The 14,951-nt window shown below is 45.4% G+C and overlaps 1 protein-coding gene across 1 annotated transcript in view; it reads left to right on the top strand.

The window, feature by feature from the left end:
* Positions 1 to 14,951, top strand: part of ERLEC1 (endoplasmic reticulum lectin 1) — a 284,891-nt gene that overhangs the window by 51,089 nt on the left and 218,851 nt on the right. The window contains exon 4 of the mRNA XM_086927644.1: positions 14,175 to 14,252. Within this exon, the coding sequence (XP_086783770.1) occupies positions 14,175 to 14,252 (78 nt within the window). The remainder of the gene's footprint in view (positions 1 to 14,174; positions 14,253 to 14,951) is intronic.

The following is a 14,951-nucleotide window of genomic DNA, read 5'->3' on the forward strand; positions in this document are numbered from 1 at the left end:
ATCACACCAATGCGCTCCCCAATCCCACCAACCCCCCAACCATCGAACACTGGCCTGTGCATACCCCCAAGCAGCGTTATCTTCCCCCCTCTTCAACAACCGCCATAGCGTAAATCCACTCGATTTGTACGCTGCACCATCAAACAGTACTGACAGTCATAGTGCAATCCAGACTTACCGCCCCCCAAGGGGGTGGTTCAGCTCCTCCATTTGAGGAATAGTGTCCCTTCCGCGTTGAGGAGAGCTAAATACTCCATTAGGACCCATCTAGTCTTGCTCGTCCATGTGCGAGACTGAACCAGCGTCGTCCTCCTGGTTCTTCCGAGCCTCCTTGCGCTCCCGGGTCCATTCCTTCAGGGACTTCTGCAGGTCTCTGGGATCCGTGAAAAAGTAGGAATGCCCCCCTGTGTTGATGCGGAGTTTGGCGGGGTACAGCATTGCGTAGTCCAGGCCCAGCATACGTAGTTTTTTGTACGGCGCAAACTGTCTTCGTTCCTCCTGGACTTTAGCCGTGAAATCCGGGTAAAGGGAGATGTCCATGCCCTCATGTTGTAGCTTACCTTTGTCTCTCGCCAGGCGCAAAGCAGTGTCCCTATCGCGGTAATTGAGAAGCTTCGCGATGATGGGATGAGGAGGCGCGCCCGGCTGCGGTTGTGGGCCCAACGTGCGGTGCGCCTGTTCCACGATAAACATGGGAGAAAAGGCCTCCTCCCCGAGCAAAATCTTCAACAGTTTCTCTACATAGAGTTTAATTTTGCCGGTCTGAGTGGTCTCCGCAACTCCCGTGATGCGGATATTAGATCTGCGCGAGCGCGCCTCCAAATCCTCTGCCTTATCTCGAATTACTTGTAGGAGTCTACCGAATTGTTTTCTGTCCTTGTCCCATTCGGTTTGTGCCTCCTCCGCCTCCGTGAGACGCCGTTCCGCCATGTCCAGGCGCTCCGCATGCTTGTCGACTCGTTCCGCCATGCGGTCCATGCGGTACGACAGTGCGTCTATTTTGGAGCCAACAGACGCGATACTGTCCTGTATGCCCTTTTCCATGGCAGCCAACATGTCCCGGAGCTCTGTGGACGCCGGGCCAGTCGCAGTGGCCCCCTTCGGGGATGCCTCCGGGGCCGTTGCATCCGTTCCCTTCGGCCGACGCCGATCGAAGGAGAGTTTTGCCTGCGTGGCGTCGTTCTTCCTCATGTTCCTCTCTAGCAGCGGGCGAACGCAGAAACAATGGGCACCTCGCTGCCTCCAGTCGGCAAGGATAGTGTTTGAGTCTCTCCTGACGGCGATCTGCTGCAACCGGTCGCCGAAGTCTCTAGGCCCGTGTTGGCGGCGCGGGGCACCCAAGATGGCGCCCGTAAGTATGGTCCAGCAGTCTCCAACCACTCTAGCAAAGTCTGCACTCTGCTCCGGGCGATATCGGTACAAAAGTCTCAGCACCGGACCTACCTGTAGTGGAGGGCCGTGGGGACACCAGGACACACCGGGGCTGATATGCGCCTGCGATCACTCCGTTACCACGTAGTTCAAATACACAGCTTCCGCACCGCCAAAGACCCACTTCGTTTAAGGGCAAATGTTCACGAAGGGGGGAGGCAGCCAAGAAGGGGAGGGCGCTCCGGTCGAGTAAATGCTTGATTTCGGCCCGTCCGATCACCACACCGCCTCTACCGGGCTCCGCGGCCGCACGTCAGGTGACGTCGCTCGGCCTGCTTTCCAGGATAGTCCGCGGCGTCAGCCCTAGTCCGCCGCCGCCGGATCGCCAAAGATCCTCGCTTCAATCCACTCGGAGGAACTCGCCAGCCAGGGTCAGGAAGCCACTCACTGTTGCCTTGGGGTGTCAGTGGGTGTAGTAAAGCCGAATATGGAAGATTGGACACTTCGAAGGATAAATTAGCAGGATTTTTCCGGGGCTAAGGCGAGGAGCCGAAGGCTCAAGCGTCCGCCATCGACGCTGGCTAGCTCCGCCCCCCTGGAATGGAGATTGGTTATTAGTAATAAAACATCACAACCTGCAAGAGACCTTTTCGCGCCACTGCTTTCAAAACGTGAATGGTGTTAAAAACTGTCATTTGCTTGTTACAGTGGAGCAGTGATCCTGGGCGCAGTGGCAGACCACTGTGGAAGAGGAGAACAAATCTCTAATTTGATATTCTTCCCCAGTGTTCCTGTATACGATTTTAGGTCGCCAGGAGATGATTAAGATAAAGGCAAGTGAGCGCATGACGGAATTCAGAGAATCCTTCTCTTCTTGTGTACAAAAATAAAAGCAAAAGAGAAAACAAGCATTTGCAATGCAATAGGTCTCGCATTAGGAAAGTTTGAGCTATTGGCATTGTAAATTACAATTTTTTTATTTATGTGTTGGTTATGAAAATAGATACATTAACCGCATCGCTGCTGCGGTTATTTTTGCGCTACGCGGCTTTTTTGCAAAAGCCGCGGTAGATGACGAGCTCAGCTCGTCATCCGCACACGCCCCCCGTGGCTGATGACAAGCTGAGCTCGTCATCAGCATCGAAGGGGTTAATAGCATTGTCATTTACAATGTCAATAGCTTAAACTTTCGCAAATGTGACACCTATTGCATTTGTAATGCAATGTGTGTTGAGAGTGAGTCAGTGAGTGAGAACGAGGGGGCGAGTCAGTGAGTGAGAGAGAATGGGTGAGTCGGTCAGTGAGAGTCTGGACAGTGAGGGAGTGAGTGAGGGAGTGAGTGAGTGAGGGAGTGAGTGAGGGAGTGAGTGAGTGAGGGAGTGAGTGAGGGAGTGAGTGAGTGAGGGAGTGAGTGAGGGAGTGAGTGAGGGAGTGAGTGAGGGAGTGAGTGAGGGAGTGAGTGAGTGAGGGAGTGAGTGAGGGAGTGAGTGAGTGAGGGAGTGAGTGAGGGAGTGAGTGAGTGAGGGAGTGAGTGAGGGAGTGAGTGAGTGAGGGAGTGAGTGAGGGAGTGAGGGAGTGAGTGAGGGAGTGAGTGAGGGAGTGAGTGAGTGAGTGAGGGAGTGAGTGAGTGAGGGAGTGAGTCAGGGAGTGAGTCAGGGAGTGAGTCAGGGAGTGAGTCAGGGAGTGAGTCAGGGAGTGAGTCAGGGAGTGAGTGAGTGAGTGAGGGAGGGAGTGAGTGAGGGAGTGAGTGAGGGAGGGAGTGAGGGAGGGAGTGAGTGAGTGAGGGAGTGAGTGAGTGAGGGAGGGAGTGAGGGAGGGAGTGAGTGAGGGAGTGAGTGAGGGAGTGAGTCAGGGAGTGAGTCAGGGAGTGAGTCAGGGAGTGAGTGAGGGAGTGAGTGAGGGAGTGAGTCAGGGAGAGTCTGTTAGTGACGGTGAGTGAGTGAGAGAATCAGTGTGAGTGAGAGAATCAATGTGAGTGAGAGAATCAATGTGAGTGAGAGAATCAATGTGAGTGAGAGTCAGTGTGAGTGAGAGTCAGTGTGAGTGAGAGTCAGTGTGAGTGAGAGTCAGTGTGAGTGAGAGAGTCAGTGTGAGTGAGAGAGTCAGTGTGAGTGAGAGAGTCAGTGTGAGTGAGAGAGTCAGTGTGAGTGAGAGAGTCAGTGTGAGTGAGAGAGTCAGTGTGAGTGAGAGAGTCAGTGTGAGTGAGAGAGTCAGTGTGAGTGAGAGAGTCAGTGTGAGTGAGAGAGTCAGTGTGAGTGAGAGAGTCTGCGAGAGTGTGATAGTTAGTGCGAGTGAGTCGGCCATTAATGAAGGCATTTGCAGGTAGGGTGAGTACTCTAAAGCTCAACTTTAAATTTATAAATCCGGATGGTAATTTAATTAAATATTTTACCTTTTGCTTGATTAATGCTTATTTCTTTATTTGTGCATGTTGTTTTGTGTTTGAAATCATCACAATTGAGACAGTCAGGGTCTCACGTTTTCAGTAAAGGCTCTGGATACAATTAAAGATTCAGCGGTGGTTCAGAACAGTCAAAAGGTTTAGAACCGCAGGTCACAGACTTCTTTTTAAAGATTAAGCAAGCATGGATAAGCAACCACGGATGACTAGGTGGTGAGGATATATGTCATGATCCCAAAGTGAAATCGGGTGCTCAATGCTTCACAGTACTCCTTTTTGTTGACATAGATTGCTGGTCGAGGCACTCTTCTGATGCACAGTGGTACAAACCAGACAGCAGCCGTGCAGGAACGTGGGAAAAACAAAAAGAATCCAAGGAGAAATCGGGTCCTGGTTCATTGTGGGTTTCAGAAGAGGTACTAAAAATCAACCTTGAAATTAAAATCCTTCTCCAAAGGAAGCAAACTGCATTGCTTTGAGTCCAACACTTAATTGCAGGAACGAAAAAAAAGCAAGTGATCAACAAATTCTACTACCACACATAAACGCTTGCTGGCAATAAAATCAACTGTACCAAAAAACAAAAACAATTGAAATAGGCCTCCCCGATACAGACAGTACTATAAGCCGTAATACCCATTTTAAACAAAAAACGCAGCTTGGTCTGGGAGTTGATAACAATTGTTTCCTTTTGGAATGAAAATGCTTTGCTTCAATTTGTATAAAACCAAAAACTCAATGTCTGAGGTGGAGCAGGCCGTGGGTAAATATAAATCCACTGTTCCAGTGTGAACAACCGGCCAGATAATTAACGGTCTCAGAATAGGACTAGTGTCTGCATTTGCTGCCTGACAGAAAAATGTAATAAGTCTGCTTTTTGTTAGTTCCTTATCCGCCACTTCACAGACCGCTATAGGATAGCACAAGTAGGTAATACTTGCTGCAAAAAGGTGATTAACCAATCCACTTTCCGGTCTACTTGCAAAGTTAGGCTTCCGCACGAGGAGTAGGATCAAAAACATATTTGAAGTGCAGCTCAGCTGACAATTGACAAATATTTGGGAGATTATTAACAGTAGAGCACCGAAAACAAAGCCATCAAAATGGTTCCACCGACGACATGTGTGAAATACAAATATTACAAAGCAACTCCTTGGATGCTGTTTAAAGAGCCATGTATGGAGTGTATTTTTGAAAGCGCATTTAAATTATTTTTTCCAGTTAGCCTTAAACTATCTCAGACTACAACAGTGATATCCAAATTGTCATTATAGCACCAATCCCTAATTAAATGCCTAAAACATGCTGCAGCTTCCATGCATTGCCCTGTGAACCCAACTCCAAACCAGTTCTTTGGCCATGATGAAGCATGTCTTTAAAGACAACGCAGGCTTATGTATGTATGCATGATGAGCACAATCTAAAACAAGACACATTTATATGTACACACAAGAAGTAACTATAAAACGACCTAGGCTTTTGTGGCTAGGCACCGAAACATGGACCACAGGATAGGCGCGCTACAAAACCTAGCAACCGGAAGTTCGGCAGCGTGAAGCCGGTCGTGGGGCGGGACTTCCGCCTTCTGCGTGAAGCCCGCATCCACGGAGTGCCAGAGAGCAGCATTGGTGACGCGGGCGGGGCTCCCATGCCTGAGGGAGAGCCCCGCGGTGGCTGCCGAAGTTAGGAGTGGCGGCGATGCGGTGAGTAGGGCTTAGTTGTAAGGGGGGGCGGGTGTGTGTGACTGTGTGTGTGTGTGTGTGTGTGCAGGGGGGGTTGGGGGCTGCAGCGGGTGTATGCGTGCGTGTCGGTGTATGCGTGCGTGTCGGTGTTGTAATGGTCGGGTTTTCTGATTAGATGGGATCAGCCCCTAGGGGCCCCTCCAACCCAGCCAGAACGTAACCACATCCCTCCTCAGGACCATCTATCCAGGCACCTGGGTACCTACCTGAGGATGGGGAACTCGCAGTATACAAGCTCATATTATCAGAAACACCACTAAATCTATAGGGATACTAAGAATACTCACTGATTACTAAGGATATCCATGCCCTACACTACACTTATATACCTATTAGTCTCGCGGCCACTCAGACCCAGACTAATCTACCCTGGGGCAGATATGACACACAATCCGGTGCGTCTACACACGTGGGTCTGCAGCCCCAGTGCTCTCCCTTATTTCCAAACGGTTCGCAATCCGGCAAACCTACACGCCAGTATACCCCCTGACGCTCTCACTTACACAAGCCACAATAACGACGACCACATTCCTATGAACACCTTCAGTTATATGTTGGGGAAGTCTCTCTCTCCCTATTCACTAAGGGCTTGCTACTACAATATTAGGAGTTAGCCAATTAATATAATGTACCTCTTATTCTTGGCATCATAGGTCCACTCGCTCCCTATTTATGTGATCACCACTTACCTGATTGGGGTTACTCATCCATTCATGTAAACACTAAACACCTAGGAGATACATTTACCTGGATTGAACAAGAATACAAGGCACATTGCAGTTTGCTACAAACTGGGGTTTTATTAGAACAATATAAACACCTACACAGATCTGTAACTGACAAAGACTATAGATAGAACACACTGCTGAAAGGGAAAAGATTAGACATACAATAGCCTAGGGAATAAGGACAAGATTAAGATGCAAGTGTAAAGTAAACTAATGTGATGGAGTTGATATCACCTGATTAGTGTGAAGTCTTGTTCTAGCTGTCATCTGGGTTCCTCTCTCGTCTGTGCCTTGGCTCATCTCAGACTCTCTCTCTCCTGCACTCTTGGATACACCTCTGCGCTGATCACTTTGCACTGGACTCCTCTCCCCCACGAACTGTCTCCACCTTCCAGCTTCAATCTAATGGTTCCTGCCGCTCTAATGCTTTTCATTCCACTAGCTTGTTCACTCTGTCTCTGCGCCAATGTCCAAATAACTCCAGCTGCTCCCACAGGTTAGTCCACGATCTCTCCTCCGTCTCTTCTAAAAGGCATTACTTCAGACTCCAGCTATTCACACCTCCTCCTGATAAGTAACTGCTTCTGACTGCTTCCTTCAGTTCCAGCTCACTATTCAACTCAGCTCTCTCCAGCTTGAACCCTCTCTCTCTGCCAACTCCACTCGACTGCTTACCACTCCTCCACCTCAACACGACTGACTGACTCCGCCTCTGCACTTCACTGATATAGAATGCTGTTTCCTCATGGAAAGTTCCAGCCAGCAGCCTGCCGCCCACCAGATCTCTGCACCACTTCGCATCAAGGATACACACCCAGCTGGCCAGCCTTTTGTGGTGTCTTCAACACAGAGAATAATACAGCCTACCGATAAGGGCTGGCCCAGACCGGTTCTCTCCAAGTGAAAAACCGCTTTAACTATAAACTTTACCTTTACCCTGAAAAGCCTCTCAGCTCCATCAAGATGGAGTCCCTCTAGCTCTAGGCCTGTAGGCCTGAAAGGGATGAAATGCCCCTTATCTCTGCCAGAATACCTACATAAACCATACCAATGTGTCAAGTATGTCAAAGCCAATAGGCAATAGACAGGTTAGAGTCAAGAATAAGGGATCTATCATCATATTAAGCAGCTATCCTCTTCTAGGTCTGGAAGAAAGGGCTTAAAAGGGCCAACACAGGCTAAGAATACCTATCCTAGATGTGAGCAAGACTAAGATCTATATCACTGCTAAATAGAGCCAAAAACTCTGCCATTACATTCCACCCTTAGATCCTTATCTTGCGAACATCTATAAACAACATCCATATAAACAAACATCAACACAATCTATCAACAAATCAAAAACTAAAAAACTCTCTAAAAAGAATGACAACTTAAGGAAATTCCACCTGAAACTCAATGTAGGGAATACAAATCTAACAACCAACTGAAAACAAATCAAAGCACCCTTGACTTGAATGCTGAAACATATCTAAGATTGGATCTGATAACAACAGAAACTAACAAAAGCATCCTCAAACTAAATGTGCCTCAACTTCTAGTGATATCTGGTGAAGTCTAGCGATGTAGGGACTTATGTGTTGAATGAAAACAGCAAGGGGCCTAAATGGGGCCTACCTACTTCGGACAACTTAAGAACTAAATGCGTTTCAACTTCTAATGAAAAAACAACAAAGGGCCTAAATGAGGCCTACCTACTATGGTCAACTTAAGCTAATGATGACTCATAAAATCCATTGGTGTAGGGGCTTGAATGTGTAATAAAAACAACAATGGGCCTAAATGAGGCCTACCTACTATGGTCAACTTAAGGTAATGATGACTCATAAAATCTATTGGTGTAGGGGCTTGAATGTGTACTATGGTCAATTTAAGGAAACATTTTGGTGAAATCTGAGAAATAGACATGACAAATTATTTTCAAGGTCTGGGCGAACATTAATACATAATCATACTAAAAGACACACCTCCCAGGACAACCTAAAGTCTAGGGCAACCACCCTTTGATCAATTAAGGTGAAAATGTAATAACAGTAAAAGACAACCCCATTTCTACAAGATAGCTGGTGTATATATATAACACCTAGTTTCTTCACACTGTGGTACACATGTGTGCACCACCATTCTTTTTTTTTTTCTGTTTCTCTTCATACTGTTTTACCATGATGACATATATATATATATATATTTTTTTTAAAAGTGGGGCCTGTTCGTAGTGGTCGCAAAGAAAAACATGGGAATAATGCAGGCCAAGGAATTGTATAAGAAAATCCTTTTGCAGGAAATCACAAATTAAAAAAAGTGTCTTAGTTTTTTTTTATCAAAAAAAAAAGTCCAATGTCAATTTTGGGACATCAGTGTAGGTCACCACCCGGCATCTTCGGTATCCGGACACTTCCTCCGATGCGGCCATCCACCACCAATCTGGTCTGGTCTGGTCTGGTTCCATCTTCCAAAAATAATAAACTAACATAAAAACATGAAAGCAAAAAACTAAAATAAGAAAGGAAGTGGGGGGGGGGGCCGACCCACGCACCAACACCACAACCCAGCAATCCTAGGACAAGAAAACAAGTATCATTAATCTTGCATGATAAAATTTTCTATTTAAAAAGCACCCCGGGTGCCTTTCATTATTGAAAAGAAAATATCCTAATTAATTAAAAACATTATCAAAATCTAATTTTTAAGGACATTCAGAATGGTCTAATCATACCCTAATCCTCTGTGAGACAGCCCCTCCCTTCAGAATACGCAGGAGCCAGGCTACAGTGTGAAGCAATTTGAATCACTGCCAAGTGATGATCTCACAGCAGGAGCAGGGCGCTGCAAGCCTCCCTTTCCCTGATCAGGGAAGCCTGCCCAGGCCTACTGTATCTAACTAACTCCAAGGGCCAAGAGTCTGCAAGAAACCCTTATCAGCAGGCAATGAAGCTGCCTGCGTCGACAGCCAGGAAGAGCGAGTTCACCCCACCCTTACATAAACATTCCGTCCGCAGAACAAAATTGGATTATAGCCAATCATAACAGGACAGGCCGCATTCGGAGCCTGCAGAGGAAAAAACCTGTCTTCACAAACCAGCTGGTCTGCCAAGGTCGACAAACAAATTCCTTGTAAGCTTGTTCCCAGGCCTGATTTCTCTAACTAACGAAAGCTAGCAATTTTAAAAAAAACAATTCTGTTACAATGTACTGCTACTTAAAAGCTCCACTTTCTAAAAAGACTTTTGTCTAACTAATGCAGCTAAAAGGCAAGATAATTGAAACATGGGCACTTATTTAGAAAGGGGCAACTTACTTCTGCACACAAGATTATACAGTCTGCATTTTAAAAAAACGAATTATCATGGACTATTGGGTTTAATATTTCTCAGCACATATATCTATCAGGCAGCATGTTTATCGTGCAAGGTATTAAAAACATATATTGTCAGCTGTTGAAAGAGAAATAATTTTAAAACAACATAAAATGCAGACACATTTCACCATTGTATTGTGTTCAACCAGGGACAACATGTAAATATGCATTACAGCGTAATTTATAGCGCAAACTTTGCAATTCAACCTAATAAAAGGGCCACATTCATATATTATCAAACAGCCATTTATTTTCTAACTGAGTTGATCAACTTACATCTGCATATTAAAATATCCACATTTGAAAAAAGGTTCAGCTTGCATTTGGGAAAATAATAATGAGAACACATTTATTTTAAAAGCACACAGTTGCCTTTCACTAATTAAAAGCACATGTTACCATGCACTGTCGGGCAAGATTGATTATTCTCAACCTGTGATCATTGCAAAACATCGGCCAGCACATTCCTTTCTAGGTGGAAAACCCTCAAAGAAATAATTAATGAAAACAGCCCGTAGCATGCATTCTAACGGGCCACCTCCTTAACATTTCACTCATTTTAAATCATGCATTCAAAAATAATTCTCCACACGTCTGTGGATGCATATTAAGAAGCACATTTAAAAGAACACAGCTCTCTCCGTGCAAACCCTTATCTCAATCCGACTGGTTGATTTATAACCGACCGACCCCTAAGAGTCAGACACATGAAGTTATCAGTTCCAAGGCAAACCCACACAAATTCGTAGACGCATTTCAAAAAGAATGTGAAATGAACAGCGCAAAGCACAAGATGTTACCTTTCCGTCAAGAAGCTGACAAAGCACGTAGGCAGACCCAGGAACCAATAAAAGTCAAAATCAAACCATATGTTAAAAATAAAGACTGCCATCACAATTCAAGATATTAACCCTTTGGCAGCTCAAGCACAATCATTCCCCAATGTCCATGGATACATGGGAAAGTCATGAGCACATCTCTTCACGTTTACAGATAACACGTACACACATTTTCAAAACGTTATCCCCAAGCACCCGAGAGAGATCCAGCTCTCTCCTGCCTAACGTAATGATAACATACCCTGTCCAAGCCATGACCACATGGCGCTATTCACAAGCCAAATTTACAAGACAAGATCTTCACAAACAATATATCCAAGGCGCAATTCACAAGGAACACATCAGGTCAACATGAGAACATGCACCTCACAAGCCACATTAACATGGCGCTATTCACAAGCCATATTTACAAGACAAGCTCTTCACAAACAACATATCCAAGGCGCAATGCACAAGGAACACAGCAAATCAACATAAGAACATGCACCTCACAAGCCACATTAACATGGCGCTATTCACAAGCCATATTTACAAGGAGCTATATGTAAATAACTCCACAAATCATATAACATGAACACATTTCACATTGCACAGCAGAAGCAGATGCAGCAAGCAATTTAATGGGCAATTTAAAAGCATTTTTTACACACATTTATACAATTGGACCACCACAAAGATGTAACTGGCTTCCTCATGTAATGCCATCCTTCAACCCTGACAGTTTAAACACCAAGATGAAAACCATTCCTTCCACCCTGAATAAACCAAATGCCATGATGTAATGCAATCTCCTCACGCTGCAACTGTTCAAGCCCATAGGTCGCACAGGCTACATAAACTGCCAAACTACGCCTGATGGAACTGGCGCTCAGGGCACTCCCCCACAACACATGGGAAACTCTCTAAGCACATGGCCAGATCACACAGGCTTCGTAAACTGTTCGTAGACGCCAGATGTAATGGTCGGGTTTTCTGATTAGATGGGATCAGCCCCTAGGGGCCCCTCCAACCCAGCCAGAACGTAACCACATCCCTCCTCAGGACCATCTATCCAGGCACCTGGGTACCTACCTGAGGATGGGGAACTCGCAATATACAAGCTCATATTATCAGAAACACCACTAAATCTATAGGGATACTAAGAATACTCACTGATTACTAAGGATATCCATGCCCTACACTACACTTATATACCTTATAGTCTCGCGGCCACTCAGACCCAGACTAATCTACCCTGGGGCAGATATGACACACAATCCGGTGCGTCTACACACGTGGGTCTGCAGCCCCAGTGCTCTCCCTTATTTCCAAACGGTTCGCAATCCGGCAAACCTACACGCCAGTATATCCCCTGACGCTCTCACTTACACAAGCCACAATCCTGTGGGTATCCACGCTGGTAATCCAACCCAGTGTTCTCACTAACGCCGCATATCAACGACTACCACATTCCTATGAACACCTTCAGTTATATGTTGGGGAAGTCTCTCTCTCCCTATTCACTAAGGGCTTGCTACTACAATATTAGGAGTTAGCCAATTAATATAATGTACCTCTTATTCTTGGCATCATAGGTCCACTAGCTCCCTATTTATGTGATCACCACTTACCTGATTGGGGTTACTCATCCATTCATGTAAACACTAAACACCTAGGAGATACATTTACCTGGATTGAACAAGAATACAAGGCACATTGCAGTTTGCTACAAACTGGGGTTTTATTAGAACAATATAAACACCTACACAGATCTGTAACTGACAAAGACTATAGATAGAACACACCGCTGAAAGGGAAAAGATTAGACATACAATAGCCTATGGAATAAGGACAAGATTAAGATGCAAGTGTAAAGTAAACTAATGTGATGGAGTTGATATCACCTGATTAGTGTGAAGTCTTGTTCTAGCTGTCATCTGGGTTCCTCTCTCGTCTGTGCCTTGGCTCATCTCAGACTCTCTCTCTCCTGCACTCTTGGATACACCTCTGCGCTGATCACTTTGCACTGGACTCCTCTCCCCCACGAACTGTCTCCACCTTCCAGCTTCAATCTAATGGTTCCTGCCGCTCTAATGCTTTTCATTCCACTAGCTTGTTCACTCTGTCTCTGCGCCAATGTCCAAATAACTCCAGCTGCTCCCACAGGTTAGTCCACGATCTCTCCTCCGTCTCTTCTAAAAGGCATTACTTCAGACTCCAGCTATTCACACCTCCTCCTGATAAGTAACTGCTTCTGACTGCTTCCTTCAGTTCCAGCTCACTATTCAACTCAGCTCTCTCCAGCTTGAACCCTCTCTCTCTCTGCCAACTCCACTCGACTGCTTACCACTCCTCCACCTCAACACGACTGACTGACTCCGCCTCTGCACTTCACTGATATAGAATGCTGTTTCCTCATGGAAAGTTCCAGCCAGCAGCCTGCCGCCCACCAGATCTCTGCACCACTTCGCATCAAGGACACACACCCAGCTGGCCAGCCTTTTGTGGTGTCTTCGACACAGAGAATAATACAGCCTACCGATAAGGGCTGGCCCAGACCGGTTCTCTCCAAGTGAAAAACAGCTTTAACTATAAACTTTACCTTTACCCTGAAAAGCCTCTCAGCTCCATCAAGATGGAGTCCCTCTAGCTCTAGGCCTGTAGGCCTGAAAGGGATGAAATGCCCCTTATCTCTGCCAGAATACCTACATAAACCATACCAATGTGTCAAGTATGTCAAAGCCAATAGGCAATAGACAGGTTAGAATCAAGAATAAGGGATCTATCATCATATTAAGCAGCTATCCTCTTCTAGGTCTGGAAGAAAGGGCTTAAAAGGGCCAACACAGGCTAAGAATACCTATCCTAGATGTGAGCAAGACTAAGATCTATATCACTGCTAAATAGAGCCAAAAACTCTGCCATCACAGGTGTATGTGTGCGTGTCTGTGTGTGCGTGTCTGTATGTGTGTGTGCAGGAGGGGTGGGGGGCGGCAGCGTGTGTATGTGTGCGTGCGCCTGTGTGTGCAGGGGGTGGAGGCTGGCTGTGTGTGCGCGCGCCGTGTTTGCATGCAAGCCAAGCGAGAGCAGGGGCTGTGTGTGCGTCTGCGCAAACACGGCGTGCTCCCGCGGTGAAAACTGAGAATGGAAAAGCGCGCGGCACACTCGTGTCTACATTCCCAGATACGGGCAACAATAGGTCTCGAGCAGACTCTGCTGCTCGACCTAAAAAAGGGGAAACCATGAAGAGAAAACAAATACTGTGCGTAGGATATCCTGCAGCCAGGTGCAGAATATAACTCTTGCTATTGAAAATGAGAAGCAGCAGATGTTGGTGGTTGACCAATGTTTGGAGTGCCAAATGTTGAAATCCTGATTTTAAACGGCAAATTGCAAACCAGAAATTTGAGTCCTTAAGTACCGTGACGATTGCATGTCGAGTATGTGTTTGCTTTAAAAAGTAAGGAATATTCCCATGAAATGGAAATCCAGTTCTTTAACTGGCCAATGTTTCTGTGTAAGTTTGCTGGACTCTTGTAGCGAAGCATTGTATTTGTCAGTTTGTTTGATTTTGATAAGCAGGTGAACTAATCGCTAATATATGCATTTTGTCCCACATCTTTAACTTTATTTAAGAAACTCACTCCTAGTTTCTTAGGGTATTAATTGTTAGAAGGGTTGATCTCTGTTGACCTATGGATGCTATAAATGACTTGTATAATGTGTGCTTGTCTTTTTATGTAATATCCTTTTTAGATTGAATCTTATTGGACATACGAGGTGTGCCATGGGAAGCATATTCGACAATATCATGAAGAGAAAGAAACTGGACAGGTATGTTTCCAAAAGCTTGTGCAGACATTACATCCTTAATTAAGTCATTTGATCAAAAAAAGCTTAGTCCAAGAAAATAACCTGTATGTTTTGGTAGTGGTTTGTTTATATTTGCGGGAGTATGGGGGAGAAGCACACCTAAATCTATGGATTTTTAAATTTTTAAATGTTGGATATTTTTAACTGATATTTTTCAAATATACTCATATGCGTGCAACAGTGGTGGCGCGTATTTGTCCTCACGTGCCTGATACTAAACCTTCCTACCTCGAGTGAGATCACACCCGACAGCTGTGCACTATTGCAAAACTATTTTAGATTTATTCTTCAATTCTGATTTAACATTCTTTTTCCAAAATCAAGTAGGATATATACAAATTCTTTTTCTACAAATCAATGCATTATATTCATCTTTCTGTATTGTTGACCGTTTACATATTCATTTAACAGCAGAACTGATATTGTAAGCGAATTAACAGAAGGCCAGCATAACAGATATCGCAGACGTATATGTTCTATTGCACTGTTTCAAGGGAATGCCTGATGCATTTCGAGCCAGAAGTGGCTCTTCTTCCGGGGCCTGGAATCTAAACGAATGAGACATGTATGTAAATGAAAAACAGTCCGTCAGATAAGGGGCCAAAAATACGTTTAGTTTAATGTGTTTTGCATGCTAGTGCTCAAGATGAAATAGTGACA

Source organism: Lissotriton vulgaris, chromosome 6 (genome assembly GCF_964263255.1).
Source record: "Lissotriton vulgaris chromosome 6, aLisVul1.2, whole genome shotgun sequence".
Lineage (NCBI taxonomy): Eukaryota > Metazoa > Chordata > Amphibia > Caudata > Salamandridae > Lissotriton > Lissotriton vulgaris.